Below are 17651 nucleotides of genomic sequence, written 5' to 3'. Positions count from 1 at the left end.
AGAACTTCCTTATAAGAAGTTTTAAATTATGAGTTCAGTTTCTAGGTTTAGTTTATTGAGATTGTTTTACTCACTCAAGCTGATTTCTTGTTATATTTTATTAACTCCCTCATTCCACTTCCATTGGATGTAACTTGCTCTTCTTTGCCTGTTTTCTTAAGGTGGAAACATTGATCTCTTTATCTACTCCAGTGTCAGGAACACAGTATCTTAATGACTACACCATTATAATAATATGTCTTATGTGGAATGTATGCATAGAATGAGGTCTCATTTCTGGTAGATTCTTGATTAGGGTTGAACTGTATCAACTTAGAGAGTCTGTCAGCCTATACTTCCATTCATTTTGGCCTTTTTTTGGATTTCATTTTGTTCTTTTTTTGTATAAATGTATTGAAATATTTCCTTAGGTTTATTTCAAGATATTCAGCATATTTGTATCTTTCACTTCATAATTGTCCTCAATTTGTAAAAAGCACACATACTGTTTTATCCAGTGACCTTGGTAAATCCATATATTAATTAACAATCCATATTTACAATTAATCCACATATTAATCCATGTATTAATGGTTTATCTTTCTTATGGGATTGTCTGTATATATTTCTACCTAAAGATTTGTGTTGTTGGGTTTTATATTTGTATAATCAAATTCTCAGCAAATAATGACAGCTTTACTTCTTCCTTGTAGTAATTTCTTATGCATGAGACCTTCTGTACTATGTTGAGTAGAAGTGGCCATAATGAGTATTCTTGTCTAGTTCATGATTTTAGGGTGAAAGCTTTCAGTGTTTTACCATTGTATGATTGCTAATTTTTGTTGGTTAGTTTTAAGGTTTGTATCCTTTATCAGATTAATGAAATATTTTGTATGAACAGGTTTTTAATTTTATCATATGCTTTTCTGCATCTCCTGAGATCATCTTATGATTTCTCTTTTCTATAGTACTAATTTGGTAAATGTTTCATTTTTTGTTTTTCTTCTTCTAATTTGGCATTTCTGAAATGAGTAGATTGGCCATATATGTGTTTTTGGTACTTCCAATCAATTTGCTTATGTTATATTAAGAAGAAAATGTAGAGTTTATTTTATTGGCTCTCCCACTTTTTTAAAAATAATTTTTTCTTTTCTTTTTTAGGACAAGTCCACCGTACTGTTGTGTGGATCTCTATTCACTTCGTACTGGGGAGATGGTCAAGTCCATTCAGTTTAAAACACCTATCTATGATCTCCATTGCAATAAAAGGTGAGCATCTTTTCATGGCATTCTTGTGCAAGATAACATGACTCCTGTGCATGTAGACCTTTACCAATATGATTGACTTTGATATCATAATAATAAAAAAGTCACTAATATGCCTTGTGAATTCTGCCAGATAGAGTAGCTCTTAAGATTTCTTAATGAATGTTTTCAAACTTCCCATCTTGTCCCATTAATAGATTAAAAGTGAAATGGGAAAGAATAAAAAGTATCTGAGGAAACATATAAAGGTTAAATATTGCTTTGAGGAACCTTTTACATGTATAATATAACATAAATACATATGTTTGTGTATATATATAATGTATGTTCATCTTTATGTTTACTGCTTTATGATGTGAAATGTACTTTTCTTGGTAGCATTCATCAAAATAAAGCATATTTTTGAAATATAAAAAAAGCTTTTAAATATTCTTATTCTTTTACATTTCACAATGGACCTAAAAGAGGGACAAAATAGACTTATCTTCTTTAAAATCAATTTATTAAAATCTTAACAAAAATATTCAGACCTAGTGATAATGAAGAATTAATTTATATAACCATAGGACATTAGAGGATAAAAGGGCCTTAAGATCTGTTTTTAAAAAAGTTTTTTTGTTGAGAGGAGATAATTCAGCTCATTGATTTATTCTTAGAGGAGGTGCTGGGGATTGAACCCAGGACCTCATGCATGCTAAACATGCACTCTACCACTTGATCTATACCCTCCACCCTAAGATCTTACTACTGAACAGTTTCCCTTTACATTTGAAAAAACTGAAGCCCCTTGATGTTGAATGTCTTATGAAGGTCATGGATGCAAAATATAAATCTTTCATCTCATCAAAGAGCAAACACATGGAACATGGAAGACAAAATATTTTATGCTCTGCCAATAAAGTAAATTTTATAGCAGAAGACTCTCAGGCTAAATTTTAAAGAGATATTTCGAGAAGTGCTTTAGAAATGTTGAACGTAAAAGGGTAAAGACATACCTGATAAATACAAACTAAAAGAACACGTAGGCTTTGATACTAATGATAGATATACTTGAATTCAAGTATAAAAATATGAGACAGGACAAAGAAAATTTGTTCAGCAATAGTGTGCAAATTCATAATGAAGATCTAGTTATTAAGCATGTTTACACTTCAAATAATATCAGACTCAAAATTGACATATGACGTAGGAGAAATAATATTATTTCTGGGATAATGTGATTATCCAGTGATACATCAAATCGTCAACATTACTATATGGAACGGTCCAGTAGATAATATATTTAACCTAGAAAACTATAACAATAGCTCTTCTTTTTAGTGTCCTTTGTACTGAAATAGATTACCTATTATTTAGCCAAAGAGAAACTTGAACACACTTGAATAGAGAGGTAAGTTCAGCAAGATTTTTAGATCATAATTTACTTGTATAAACACAGTGAAGTTTTAAAATAGTATTTCTTACATTGTTTTTTAAGACTGTTACAAAGTCTATGAAGGGCAAAGTTGTTTTTTTTCCCTCAACTCTCCAGTTCTTCCAAGTATTGCAAATCACCAAGTATTTCTGGTGATGCCCATGAAAATACAGTTTCAATTGACTTCTCTAACAGCAAATATTTTTGTGTTTATTTCTTTTAATTTTGGCCATGAAATAATGAACACATTTAATGTTTTCATAGATATTAATTACCTTGAAAATTAAGAAAATTCATAGTCATCAGTGTAGTCATCATAAGTAAAGGAATGATTGTGAAACTTGTGTAAAAACAGATGCAAGAGTGGTAATACGAAGTATTAGTGGAAAGTGGAAATGAAATTCTTTCGATTTTTATTTTTGATATAGCAAAGGTTTGTATTATACCTGCATTTTTTTTTAAAAAAGAAAAACTATATGAAGTTACGTTCCCACAGAAAAATCTGTTCATTTGGATACATTGTACATTTCTTGGGAATTGATTTTCCAATTAGAAATTGTGTGAGTTCAATTGTGTAGAAGATTAGAGGAAAAGTTATCATGTGGATTTCAGTCTGTTGCATAGAATTTGCTCTATAAAATGTCACATCTGATTCACAAGATTTCCCTGGTTAAATTTGCTTCCTGCCCCACCCCCCCAAATTAGCAGTATGGTATAATTAGTCTTTTAAACTTACCAATATTCATAATACATTAAACCTTCTTTGGCGAAATCATTTTGTGTATTACTGTGTTTTGGGGGAATGGCTGCTGTATTATATGAAAACTTCATCTCTGATTTGTCTTTTTTGCACTTTCTCTCATTGAGTTTGTCACCTTATTATGGATCTGATGATTGGTTGGTTTCTTAAATACTATGACAGAATCATTTATTATGTATTGTCAGCTGTGTTAAGGATTTTGTTCTGCATCTGGTAATGAACAAGATTAATAAAGCATGCGTGTTAAATAGAACATTTTAATTTTTTCCCCATCCGTCATTGACATCTGTTGCTTAGTAGGTTTATCTCCCCCAAATTTGGAAAAATAAACTGTGTGTATGTTAAATATTTAAAAACAGTTATAAGGAGCAGTACTCTAAAATGTGGTTTATAAAATAACTTCATTTTGGATGCATTTTATTTCCAAAAATTTATAATTCTTTTCCTAATTATTTATGAATCTTGGACTCTGGGAGAAAACATTGTTCATACAGATTCTGATTCATTATTTTAGTCAGAAATGACTCATTTCACTGAATAGCAGTTGTCTGAGCTTCCTTCCTTCTTTTTCTTTTTTCCTCTTGTGTTGGGAAATTCAGCAGTCTTTTTAAGTGACAGGTTATATAAATCCATTTTATGTTTAATTCCATGACTTTGAGTCAGCAGTGGAAAAACATTTTTAGTAAATAGCCAGCAGTTCATTGATCTCATACATTCTTAATGAAGATAGATTCATTTGACTTGTAATGAATGAAAATAAAATTTTACTTTGAGAAAAATACTTTTTCGAGGTGTAGTTTGTTCTCCTGTCACTTTTCTTCCTCAACCTTGCCTATCTTGATTATATTAAGGATTGTGTGGGGGGTTATTTTTACAGTTAAGAAGCAGATGTTTCTAGCCTAAATGTAAGAAGTGTTTGATTTTTAAAATTGCTTTGGTAGATATTTAAGTCTAGATTATTTAACTTATGATTCAGTTTATAGGATTTCACATTAATCTTTTATGTTTTTTTCTCTCTAATTTTAGGATCCTTGTCGTAGTTTTGCAGGAGAAAATCGCTGCCTTTGATAGCTGTACTTTCACGAAAAAATTTTTTGTCACAAGTATGTACCAGTTTGATTTATTTCCTATCATATGCATCGAGTTTATACTACTTGCTTGATAGAATCAGGAGACTGATTGGAATCATAACATTAGTATTTCATGGTTATTCAATCACTGTATTTCTCTTTCTGTGGAATTCTTGTTTAGTAATATAATTTTATGGTTTATATGTTCAACCCCACAACACATTTTCTTCATGTTACTAAGGAAGCCTTGTTGTATACGTCAGTTTCTCCTTGAGTAGTTGTGATTAATTTAGGTTCATAGAGCTCTGTTATATTTTAAAAGCAGTTGCTGAATTATATAATTAACATAACATACTGTGGACAAAACTGGATTATCTCTTTCCTTTCCGCCTGCCTCTCCTGACTCTCTGCCTGGATGTGAAGAAATAAGCATAGAATCTGGATCCAAACACACACACACACACACACACACTCCATGTGTTGAGTACTGAGTAGTAGACATTATCCCTCTCTGATAGGAGCTCATGTTCTATATGTAATTGTATACATTGTAAAATATATTTTACTGTGTAACACACACATATATATAACACATAATAATTCATTGTGATACATAGTTTGTCATTTTGTAGACTATGAAGAAGGATATGCCAGCTTGTCTCCTTGATGTTCTAAGATCTAAAGATGGATTAATGGAGAGCATGTTCTTTGAGATATTTTTGTTTTATCACAAAATCTAATGTACACCATTTACAAATTTATATTAGTATCTCTAGCACCTAGGACACTGGCTGCCACAATATAGGTGCTCGTTAAATATTTCTTGAATAAATGAGTGCATTAACCCACTTATCAGTCAGTTATGCTGATCAAAAATTTACTGCTGTTTTAATAATATTAAATACAGTTTATTAAACAGAAGTCTTCTATTGTTATAGCTATATGTTAAATTGAAAGTGGGGCATGTATTTGTTAACATCTTCATTCACAAATATAGTATATACATAATATGGTAAGCTTTGGTTATTACATGGCCTGTTTTAGCATATTAATTCTTTGTTCCTATACATATCTTATATATATTGCATTTTAATTGTATCACTCATTAATTTAAATTAATTAAATTAATTAACACAGGTAGAGAACCTACCTAATAAACCGTGTATGAATCCTCCCCTTTCTACTAAGTGTGTGGGCTCCAGAGGAGTGAATCAGAGCAGAGTCTGGACATTTAAGCGTGGTTATGACACCAGGTTTTCCAGAGTATTTGTCTTTATGTCATCAATATTCTTCTGTTCTTCATCGTTAATCAAAGATATGCATGTCTTGACTTCTGCAAAGTTAGACATCTCTGTTGTGATTCCATTTCATTTTATAGTTTAAAAAATAAAGATAGCTCTTGCTGCTTCAGCTGAGTGTTAAATTGAGGAAAACTCTCAAACCATTATTTGTTAAGATAGTTTATTTAAATGGCAACGTATGTTTTGAAATTTAAGCCGTATTTAAATACTTGGCTGTACTGCACTGTGTATGTTAAAGTAATATTACACTTGCCAGTAATTTTCCTTCAATGAAATGAATGCTAGGATATAAAGTCAGTTGTCACAGCGACTAACAGGGAGTTAGTATATACAACTAAGTTAATAATGGAGATATTTATAGTGCATATTTATGTTTTTTTTTAGTGGATAGATAAACCGTATGGATTTTCATTGATTTAATACCCACCATAGAATTTTAAAATAAAAAGATTAAACTTTATTGTAAAGGAATAATTCAGAATAATTAGATTTGTGTATTAAGCTTAAAATAATTAGATTTGAAGGACATAGGCTTTTAAGTGATTTTGATACATTGGAATGAGAATAGCTTTTCACAATACTCTGTTCTATTGGAGAAAATTTATAATAATAGTAACTTTTAAGCTTAGATGATCTAATTAAATTTTGCATAAAATCATGTAGATATAGCCTATATCTTTAATTGTATACATCTACTTATGAGTAAAATTTGTTTCTAATAATGTGAGTATCTGTCATTTAACTAGTGGCTAATAAAAGTGGATTTGTTTCAATGAAGGACCTACAAATAAGAATTTAAAAATACCTTCAGTACTGTAGGCTATAAATGGAATATATTTTTAAAAAGTTTTGTTTTTATACATTGATGATATCTGCAGCTTTTCTAGGAGAGTATTTTGCAGTCTGAGATTTTGCAATAGAATTTCGTTTTGTAATGTGACTGGGGTCAACTTACGGAAAATATGTAAAGCTTTTGAATCAATTGGCAGAATCTATATAGAAACTGGCACATTAAAGAAATTTCATATTTCCTGGGAGTCTTTCTGTACTTTCTCAATTAAACCATTTATGGTGGAAATAAGAGTGCAAATACCTTTAAGGAGAATAAGAGACAAGAGTATGTATTCTTAGTTTTCATCTTACTTGAAAGTATGAAGTACTTGCAGAAAGAAGTTGAATTTTTAGTCACCTTAAAATGGTTAAGTGTACCTTTGCTTTTCAATAATTTTGCTTATTTGATACATAGGTGTATGGCAAAAATACTATATTTTATTAAATTACTAAGGCCATTGATATACCATTTCATCTCCTATGACTTTTTATTTTAAGTTTTATTTTGGGGAATATAAACAATTATTTAAAGGAAGTAGTATAAGGAACCACCATGTACTTATCATGTAGCTTCAACAGTTTTCAACTTATGGACAATCTTCTTCATTTAGACCCTCCCCAAATTATTTTGAAGCATATCCCCGACATTATATAATTTAACCTATTGTCTAAATGGTAAGAACTTCCAAATCATTATTTCTGTATTACCAAATGATCAAAACGTTTATCATCTAAACTGAGGTCTTCTGATTTGCGCAAATACTGTGCTTGATTTAACCCTGGTCAGTAAGTATAAACTTGTACTTTTCCTTCTAACTGAACTCTCAAAGTTTTTGGCATAAAAAAATCCTTCTTTATCAAAGTCCAGTGTCCTTGCTAAATCTTTATTTCTAGACTTGTATTAGTCTCAGTTCTTTGCAAGTGCTCTGTTGCTTTGTTTTCCTGCCTGAAATGACCCTTTCACTAGCACTCTCCCACCACAGTGTCTTAATCCTACGTGTCTTTCTGGCCCCAGTGTAGATGGTAGTTCTTACTTGAAAAATTTCCTGATCCCCTTAGCTGAAAACAACCTTAACTTCTAAATCCCCAAAGACAGCAATTTCCAAATCCTGTCCTCAGAACACTAGATATACCTTTCAACGTGCTCTGCAAATCAGGATTTCTGGTCAAACAGATTTAGGAAATGCTGCCTTCTCATGGAGGATGGCAATGGTGATTAGCTTTTAAATCTGTTTAAATTTATTTATTACATTTCAATATTTCCCAGATTTATTTGATTACAGACCTCTTTTTGTTACCTAGCATCCTTTGGGAATGCTTTTTTAACATGTAACCTCTGCCTCTGTTAACAATATTTACTTTCTATCTTATTGTATGTGTTTTCTGTCTACTTGTTCTATCCTTGCCACTAAGCTGTAAACTCCGAGAGCAAAGTTATTCTTCTTGACTTGAATTAAGGAAGTTAGATCCATCATGCAAGGTATAATAAATCCAGTATGTTCTAGCTAATTTAAAAATATTTCTGATGCTTATTTTTGCTTCTTATAATAATAAAACTTAATTTGCTAAAGATGAAAACATTTATCACCTTGTTTTCTAGTTTCAAAGCATCAGTGTGATTCTTTCCCCAGATGTTTATTTAGCCGTAATGGTTGAGAATGTAATACAACTCTGTCAAAAGTTATCAGATGAAGAGGAAAATTATTCATATAGGATATGTACTCATCTCTAGGGAAAGTGATACAGATTTGAGCTGGAAATTTACAGTGTTTTTTTGGTATTTAAAGGAATAAATATATGTATGCATATAAGAATGAGGTTTCTCTCTTACATATCATATTGGAGTAAATCCAGAACTTTTCTGAAGTATGAGTTTATTTGAAAATTATGCCTTTGTGCTCAGCAGCTCTTGAGTATCTCTCCACTAACTGGATTAGTGTTTCCCCTTTCGGGAATAGGAACTTCTTTTTTAAAAGCTTTAGCAAGCACAAGAGATCAGTGGAGTTTGACAAAAATGAGTGGGAGACTGAGTTGTTATTACTCTTTCTTAATGCTTTTGTTCTTTCTTTTTCGGCGAATATTCTTTTAGGTCTTTGCCATGTAGTCCTAAATGCTTCCCTCTGTAATGCTGAGCCACTGAACAGTTGAGACAAGTATTAGTCTCTCTTGTATTCTGTGAATCGTTCTTGATAGGTAGAAGCGAGCTGGAGGGATCAGGAGGGTTTCTGTTGCTGCAGTCAGGTGCTTTATAGGTGGCGGGCAGCTTATCAGTACGTCCTGGTCAGGTGGCAGGGGGCCCACCAGTAGTCAGTTTTCAGTAATTTCAGATCCATTATGATTATCACTTACTCTGTCAGTGCAGTGTTTGTAGAATGTCCCTTGTGGTTTGGGGAGGTCGTGAAGTTTATTTAGTGTGGATTTTGTTAAATGTGTGTGTTACCTAAAATGTTGAAAATGGGGTAGTATAAAAGTATAGCTGTCACTTCATGGTATAAATAAGTGTGATACACTATGTACGAAAACCCAGTGATATCTTTTGAGGACGGGTGTCCCGTATAGTTGTCTTACGAGAATAGGACTGGAAAGGGGAATGAGAGGGGACTTTTGGGATTCTGTAATGTTCTATTTTTTGTTTTGGGTGATGCTTTTATGTATGCATATGTTTACTTTGTTGATTTGGGTATTTCTTAATGTATATTATATTTAATTGCATAGTTTACATTTTAAAAGAGTTCGAAACATATCATCAACAACAAAAGTTTGTGATTTCTCTCCTCACACTCTGCATGCTGTTTATTGTAGAATTTCACAGCAGGTCTGCTCTAACCCTTCCTCTGTGAATACCCTGGCCAGTAGTACTAATACATCTTATTTCATACTTCCATTAAGAAGTGTCTCCTTCTTAGTTACATTATTTGACTTTACTTGGAAACCAGATTTATTTGAGTGATGTTAGGTTTGTAAGATTGATGATATTTGGCAAACATTTGCACGAAGAAATGTAGCTTCTTTTCTTTGAAATACAGCTTCACCTTAAGTAATTTTTACCAATATTTTGAACAAAATTCAGCAAGACCTACTATTTAAAGTCAAGGAACAAATGAAGCCATTTCCTAACTTGAGGAAGCTCTGCACTGCCCCGAGTCCCCACCCCTCAGTTCCTTTAAACAGCCTGAAACTTTTGGCAGGTTGTGTGTTTCTCTGAATTTGGCTCACCCCAGACACATAAACCACTCTTGCCTGCGACAGTGAGCAGGTACGGGATGTGGGACTGGAGGACAGGGGAGCTGGTGGACATGCGTTGCCTGTGCCACATATCTTTTTCCATTGATTAGTTTCTAGTTCTTAAAGAACTTGTACCAAAGCCCATGCAGAGGGACAGATTCTTACTGAGGGTATTGTTTTGCTCACACAAGCGTTTAATTTCTAAAAGAGTTTGAAAAGCTCCTGGGTAACGCACTTGTGGGTGCCTTAGCTGTGTGTGCGCACAATGACGAGACTGTAAGAGAAGCAGAGGTAGTTGTGTTCATCAGAGAAAGCATCATGGGAATTGGTGCCAAAGGCTGGAAGGGTCAGGTAAAGAGAGCTGGTAGAGAACTGGAAAGGGAACACAGCCAGTTCGATGAGACAGGAGACACCTTTGTATTTGGCTGGACAGAAAAGGTGGCCTCGAGCAGCTGTCTGATGTGGAAATCCAAAACCCACGTATGATTAAGAAGACAAAAGACAAAGACTGATAGATGTCATTAGCAGTCATTTCCCGTGTGCTTAAATTGAGAGGTAGATATGAAGTCTCCAGAGAGACTAAAGGGTTGTATAGTAAGTAATTCTTTCCATTGGCATCTGTTTTTACTTTGAGGAAGGAAATTTATTCCTTACAATTCCAATGTTATTTCTTAGTATTAAGTACATGTGTTACATTGCAAATGTAAAGAATGTATTTAAAGAATCCTTAAAATTCAAAATTATTTTTAATTTTGGAAACAGGAGCCTTTCTTTTTCTGTTTAGAAGCAAATTTGTAACGTTGATACGAAGTGATTGTCAAGTTAATGTGGCCAGTTCAAGTTAAAAGTCAGATCTATCCCCGTTCCCATCTGCATACAATAGACTGGACTGCCATGATGTTTTCATAACCCAGGCAGGGGAATGATATAAAGTAGACACTAAATAATATGTGTGCAGTGAACTAAGCCATGACTTTCCTGTTCCCTGCACATAATTCCCATGCATTGAGCCTTGGAATGGCAGTACTCTTAGATTCATGATGTTTCATAGACATAAAAATTAAATAAAAGCAAAAATCAGAAGTTTAAATTCAAAGCTCATAGAACCTTGAGAGTGTCATTAATCAGCTCTGAGATGGTCAAATAAATCTTTGAAGTGGTATTTAATATTTTGTATGCTTATATATATTTTTGGAGAGGGTGTTCATAGTCCTTCTTGAACTTCAGTCATTTTAAGGTCTTTTGTGACTTGTGTCTTTTACTGAATGTAGTTGATATAATTACATTTATTAAAGAGCAGTTTTACGTTCATAGCAAAATTGAGTAGAAGGTGCAGAAGTTTCCCGTATATTCTCATCCCCCCCATATGTATAGTCTCACCCTTTATTGCCACCCCCTACCAGAGTAGTACATTTGTTACACTTGATGAACCTACATTGACACGTATTTATCATCCAGAGTCCATAGTTTATTTTAGGATTCACTTTTGGTGTTGTCCACCAGTGGGTTTGGATGAATGTACAATGAGATACATCCATCACTGTAATGACACAGAGTATTTTCACTACCCTAAAAATCCTCTTTGCTCTGTTCTGGAATCGTGGCCATCTGAGATTGGCTTCTTTCATTTAATAATGTTAGATTTCCTCCATGTTGCTACCCAATGTCAAGATTTACATAAAACTACAGTAATCAAGACAGTGTGGCATTGGTTATTAATATGATTATAGATATCATATTGGTATCTCACGAAGTAGTATCTGATTATAGTTTCGATTTGCATTTCCCTGTGGCTAATGATGTTGAGTATATTTTCATGTGCTTATTTGCCATCTTACATCGTCTTTGCCAAAATTTATATTGAGTTATTTGTCTTTTCATTATTAAGTCGTAATAATTCTGTTTATATTTTAGATACAAATCAGTTATCAGATACATATTTTGCAAAACTCCCCTTCTGAGAATTGTCTTTTCTTTTTCTTGGTGACATCCTTTGAAAAAAGGTTTTAATTTTGATGAAGTCCAGTTTATCCATTTTATCTTTTATCACTTTTACTTTTGGTGTTACAGCTAAGAAAGCATTGCCTAATCTAACCTTATGAAGATTTACCACTGTTTTGTTCCAGGAGGTTAATACTTTTAGCTTTAAGTCTTTGATTCATTTTGAGTTTATTTTTGTATGCAGTGTGAGGTCAGGGTCAGTTTCATTCGTTTGTGTGTGGATATCCAGTTGACCTATCATCATTTGTTGACTATTCTTTCCCCATTGAGTTGTCTTGGTAACCTTGTTGAAAGTAAATTGACCATAAATGCAGACATCTGTTTTTTCAAAAAAAAAAAAGCTGAAGTCTTTTGAGTTGTCCTTTCCAAGAAAAATAAGACAGTGTTACAGAGAGTAGTTAAATCCTTTGTTTTTCAAAATAAGTTCAGGTCACCTCCCCATAAGGACCAACATTCTGGGAGGATGCCATCTAAAACTGTGTCAGTCTCATGAGTCTTCTTAATTACTTTTTCAGTTATAGAAGCATCTTCATGTAGTGTGCTTTTTGTCATGGATTTTACCTTTATTCGTATTTGGAAACCTGAGATTTTTAATATCCAGCTCTCTTTTACTTTGTTCACAAACATTGTAAACATGTTAGAATTAGTCCTAGTATTATAGAGGTTTGGGTTTTTTTTTTCCTCTTCACTTGTTTTCAAAGTTTAGCTGGAGGCAATGGTTAATCTTTAAAGGAGTCATGCTTATAAAGTTGGGATAGTTCTGAGTGGCTGATGGTCTGCTGATTCCAGCTGTAAAATGTTTTTTGGAGAGCAGAAAAACAATTTGCTTTCATTCCAATACACTGTAATTCTTGAGGTCCACTGGCTTTCTAAAAACATTGACTCAAAAAGTGAAATGTGGGGGGAGGGTGATAGCTCAGTGGTGGAGCACATGCTTAGTGTGCATGAGGTTCTGGGTTCAATCCCCAGTACCTCCATTAACCAAAAAAAAAAAAAGAAGAATTGTAAACTACATTTTCCCTTCGTATCCTTTAGTATATGAAGATGAATATACTTTTTTTTGTAATAAATAACATACTTGTTTATTGAGGTAAAATGGTTATCAGAATTGACCGAGAATTAGATTATGCTGACTTTAAACTTTGGAAGATTAGCTACCTCTAATGTAATGCCACAGTTCACCAGTATTTGTTTTTGTTTTTCATTTGGTTCTTTTTTCCATGACATTTGATTTAAAATGGGAAATTTTTTTAGAAAGCATATTTATGCTCATTTCTCCAGTTCTGAAACTATGTATGGAATATGTGTATACACATATATAAAAGTACATTTTGGTATGAATTAGATGGGAGTGTAATAGTGAAATCTAGTATGTAAATATTGTGTGATATATGTTAGAGTGTGTTTCTTTGTACTACTTGCGTGGGCCTTTTCTCTGTGTATATGTCCATAATATGCATTCAGTGGTTATAGTAACATCAGTTATCCAGAAGTCGATTTTCCCCAAACCCAAAGCATTCCAAACACACCTCTTTAATCTCTGACATATACAAACAATGCAGTACAGTACACAAATTGTTTTTTTAAACAATGAGCAAAAAATTAGAAAGCTTATACCTTTTATTTTGTATGACATGGACTTTCTCTTAGGATCATTGTCTTTTTTGTAAGTTCTTTACCTTTAAAAACGAAAACTTATAAATTGATGACTGTTGAAGGAGCTGGAATAAAAACTAGTGTGTAACGGAAGGAAAAGCGATGGGTGCTTCTTTAGTGCTTGTGAACACAGCAGCATTATCATTTTAGAATGACCACCATTCCTACTCAAGAGGCTTTCTGAATTCAGAGAAGCACGTGATGTACATTTAAGAAAGATTTCTTAATGAAAGATCTGGCTCTTCGGCAGGCACGCTATTTGAAAAAATATTTGCAGAATGTTCTTCTGTAAATGACTTTTTTTTTTTTGCCATTGTATCTTATAAATATGCTTTGGTCAATTTAGGTGCACTGTTTAATTCATTCAAACATAATTATTTAGCTATTTTTCAGAAATTATTCTAGGCAGTGGAGATTCAGCAGTAAACAAAAGACAAAATACTTGACCTTACATATCCCTCTTTTCAGGTGACAGGGAAATAGAAAAAAAAGATCACAGAACATATAAATTATTTTTATTTTTGACAGCATATATATAGCTGTTCCTCTTAAGATCAGTGATAGACTGGGATTGTCTGCTGGTAAGGTATTTTTAGGTGTGCAGTTCATGGTATTTAGATCATGCTATTTTTTTTTTCCTATTATGCTCATGTGTCTCATGCATGCTATTTGGCTGTTTATTTTGCCATGGGAAGAAAAGGTTATTGTTATAAAATGTTGTCTGTCTCATTATTGTATAAATTTAGATTCCAAATTGAGATGTAAACTATGAAATAGATAACGTCAGTTTGATCCTCTAGTGTATATTCTAGAGAAAAACCTTTGTGAAAATATAACCAGGTACTTGTGGAATGATAAACCAGGAATTCTTTAGATTAGGCTTTTTGTGTTCTTTGATTCTGTAGTCTCATTTGAGTAGTCTTTTACAAACAGTTTTGTGAGACAGTAGAATATTATTTCGTGTAGTTGACAGCTGAGGGCAATATACTCAGAGACCTTATTGGCATTGTCAGGAGGGGAGATGAGAGCCTCAGGGATGACAGATACCACTTCCTTCAGTGAAGTGTGTTATGTCTTGGTTAGTAGAGTTCAGGAAGATGGCACTGGTGTTTCCCTGCATGGATGGTGTCCACTGTCTGGAATATGTGATTTGTTCTATTTGAAAGAGGAGAACCACAAAATAGTTCTTCCTATTAGTCTGATATTGGCTGGGCTGAAAGCAAGAAGAATACAGTTGAATGCCTGTTGTAGATGCATAGAACTATGTAAATTAGTTCCCCAACATCTGCTGATGCACCCGTTGTGAATTACTTCTCATTGGCTCCATACTTGTTCTCCTTCCTGACCCCTCATCCCCAATTATTGTCATTTCATTTTAGGTGTATGTTTTCCTTATCTTTTACCCTTAAATTCCTGAACCGATTGTATACTTTCTCTTTGCTAAACATTTTTGCTAGACTTGTGAAGTTGTAAGCTTATAAACTCTAAAAATTCTTCTTGGCTTCTTTCTCTTGTTCTAGGAATAACTGTATAAAATGCCCGATTTTTGTTAAAAGTGAATGTCAGTTCTTCCTAGATTTATTTCTTATTGGAACAGAGTCAAAGCCAAAAGGAAACTGTAGCAGAGAAAAAAAATGATCCCCATTTAGCTATTAAAATAATGACAAGTGTTATGGGAATTTTTACGTGAAACTTGAAAAAATAAATTTGTTTGATTGTTCTGTTTTTATGGCATCAAAATATGATGCACCAGCAGAAAAATTGATTAAGAAATTTCTTATTATTGCCATTGAAATTTTTCAGGCTGCTACCCTTGTCCCGGGCCCAACATGAATCCTATTGCTCTTGGCAGCCGCTGGCTTGCTTATGCAGAAAACAAGGTAAGGCAAGGGCCCGTGTTGGAATATTTGTAATGGAGTGACCAATAATGAATGTTTAACTTACTCATTGGTTTTCTTCTATTTCAGTTTTGTTTTAATAGGGCACCCAATAGTTGCCCTATCTTTCTTATTACTTAGTGTACATCTAAATCTAAACAAGGGTTCTGTGGTCCTCTTGTCTTAATTAAACCACAGGTGCATACATTCTGTTGATTTTTTTCAGTTAAATAGGTTTCACTTATCCATTAAGGTCATCGTACTAAATGAAGATATATTTATATGCTGAAATTTTTAATTTATGTTTTTAACTCAAAGCAAAAGACAAAATCTTTTTTATGCCATTTAGTGCCCTGCATGCAAATGTAAAATGAAATCTAAAAACTACTCCAGAATTCAAAGAAGATGATACTTTTTGGTTTCATTTTTGTTTGTTTTTATGGTTATTGGCATATTGAGAATAATATGAAATAATATCTATTGAAGAGTTCTTGACTCTCTAGCCTCTGGAATTCACCAAATCAAGACACTACTGAAGAAAGGTACTTATCTAGATGAGTTCATTGATGCTTTCCCCAAAATTATGTCTGCTATGTACAGATATTTTGCATCACACTGATAAATACTGCTGTATTTGTACTCTGTCATGTTTTCTCTTGATATCTCATAAAAATAGTTCTTTTCAAGTTAATTCTTTTCAAGCAAGGCTAGAGATATGCAATCCAGTATGCTGACATAATAGTACCTTCTAAAGTTTACTTCTGTAATAAATTCCCTAGACTGCTGGAGACATCCAAGAAAAAAAGAAATAAATTGCCCCTTGGCTCTTGTAGATGTATTGTCACACGTGGAAGACTATACATTTAGAAGTATAGGTATTATGGCAGTAGTTACATATTGTTTTCAAACAGAAAGAACTTCCTTCTTAGATGCATAGCGTGAATGTGTGCTTTTATAGAGATATGTGTCAATAATATCTAGTGTTACATACAGAGACTAGAAAGCGTAGTGGCATTCACAAGGAGTTTCCTAATCCGATAGTCATACCATCCTTTGGAAGAAATATTTCCAGAGAAACATTTTTGCGTGGCATTTACATAAGGGGTAGTATTTATTAACAGTTTCTGATTGTTGTAGCATTTGGGCTGAGTGTGGAACTGCAAAATTGATTTAAGTTTTTCAGCAACAATCTCTTTCAGTGGAAGTTTTCTTTGACTAAAATTTTAAGCAAGAGGCCATGTATCTTGATTGGAATTGTTTTTCATTACTTCTTTTAAAATAACTGTTAACCTGGAAGACTTACAGAAAGTTTACAAGAATAAATATAGTACAAATAGCATAAAGTATACGCATGTACTCTTTACTCAGATTGACCTCTGAATTATTTCAGGTTTGCACATATCACATTATTCCAAAATACTTAGATTATCAGCCAGTTTAATATTAATAAATTACTTTTATCTATTGTACCATGCATATTCCAGTTTAGTCAATTAACTCTACTATGTCATTTATAGAAATTTTTTTCCTGTAGTGCAGTGTCCACTCTACAATCTGGTATTATATTTTTTAGGAATATCCCTTTCATTTTTCATCTTTTACAAGATGGATAATTTTGAAGACCACAACCCTCTGCTTCTACCCACTATCCTATTTTGCTTTAATGGAAGGATTTTTATTTTGAGGTTTGTTTTTGAAGTTCTCTCTTGATTATATTCAGGTTCTGTATTTCTGGCTGGAATCCTATGTGAGCGTTGTTCTGTACTTCGCACGGCATCACATCTGGAGGTGCATGGTATACATCTGTCCTTTATTGATGATGCTAATTTTGTCAAGGTCTTGTCCAGTTTCTGTACTGAGTAATCACTGTTTTCCCCCCTTGTAACTAACAAATAATGTGGAAAGACCATTCTTATATCCTGCTTTTCATCAAGATCTTAGCCTAATTTTAGCATCCATTGTTGATTCTTGCCTGAACCAGTCTTTACTATGAAGATGGCAGATGAATGATTTTCCACTTTCACTCTCCATATTTACCAGAAGGCATTTGGCTTTCTATCTTTTTAACTTTCCCTTCTTTTCTATCTTTCTGTGTCTACATTTTCGGTATAGACTCATGGATTCTTGTTATTTCAGTGGCTTTTAATACTTGTGCACCTGTATATACACATAGACACAAACATTTTGGGAGTGAAGAGTTCATATTTTGTCCCCTATTTCCTATATATATGTCCTTTGTTTTAATAGGAGACCATAACATCAGCCAGTAAT

At 33.1% G+C, this 17651-nt stretch overlaps 1 protein-coding gene across 14 annotated transcripts in view; it reads left to right on the top strand.

Annotated features, from left to right (window-relative positions):
• BCAS3 (BCAS3 microtubule associated cell migration factor) overlaps positions 1-17651 on the top strand; it is a 482840-nt gene that overhangs the window by 97418 nt on the left and 367771 nt on the right. For all 14 annotated transcript variants that reach the window (XM_031467999.2, XM_031467998.2, XM_031467997.2 and 11 more), the window contains exons 8-10: positions 1141-1248; positions 4446-4522; positions 15307-15383. In XM_031467999.2, coding sequence (XP_031323859.1) covers positions 1141-1248; positions 4446-4522; positions 15307-15383 — 262 coding nt within the window. The remainder of the gene's footprint in view (positions 1-1140; positions 1249-4445; positions 4523-15306; positions 15384-17651) is intronic.

This window comes from Camelus dromedarius, chromosome 16 (assembly GCF_036321535.1).
Source record: "Camelus dromedarius isolate mCamDro1 chromosome 16, mCamDro1.pat, whole genome shotgun sequence".
In the NCBI taxonomy this organism is placed as follows: Eukaryota; Metazoa; Chordata; class Mammalia; order Artiodactyla; family Camelidae; genus Camelus; species Camelus dromedarius.
This window is presented reverse-complemented; position numbering and strand designations above follow the sequence as displayed.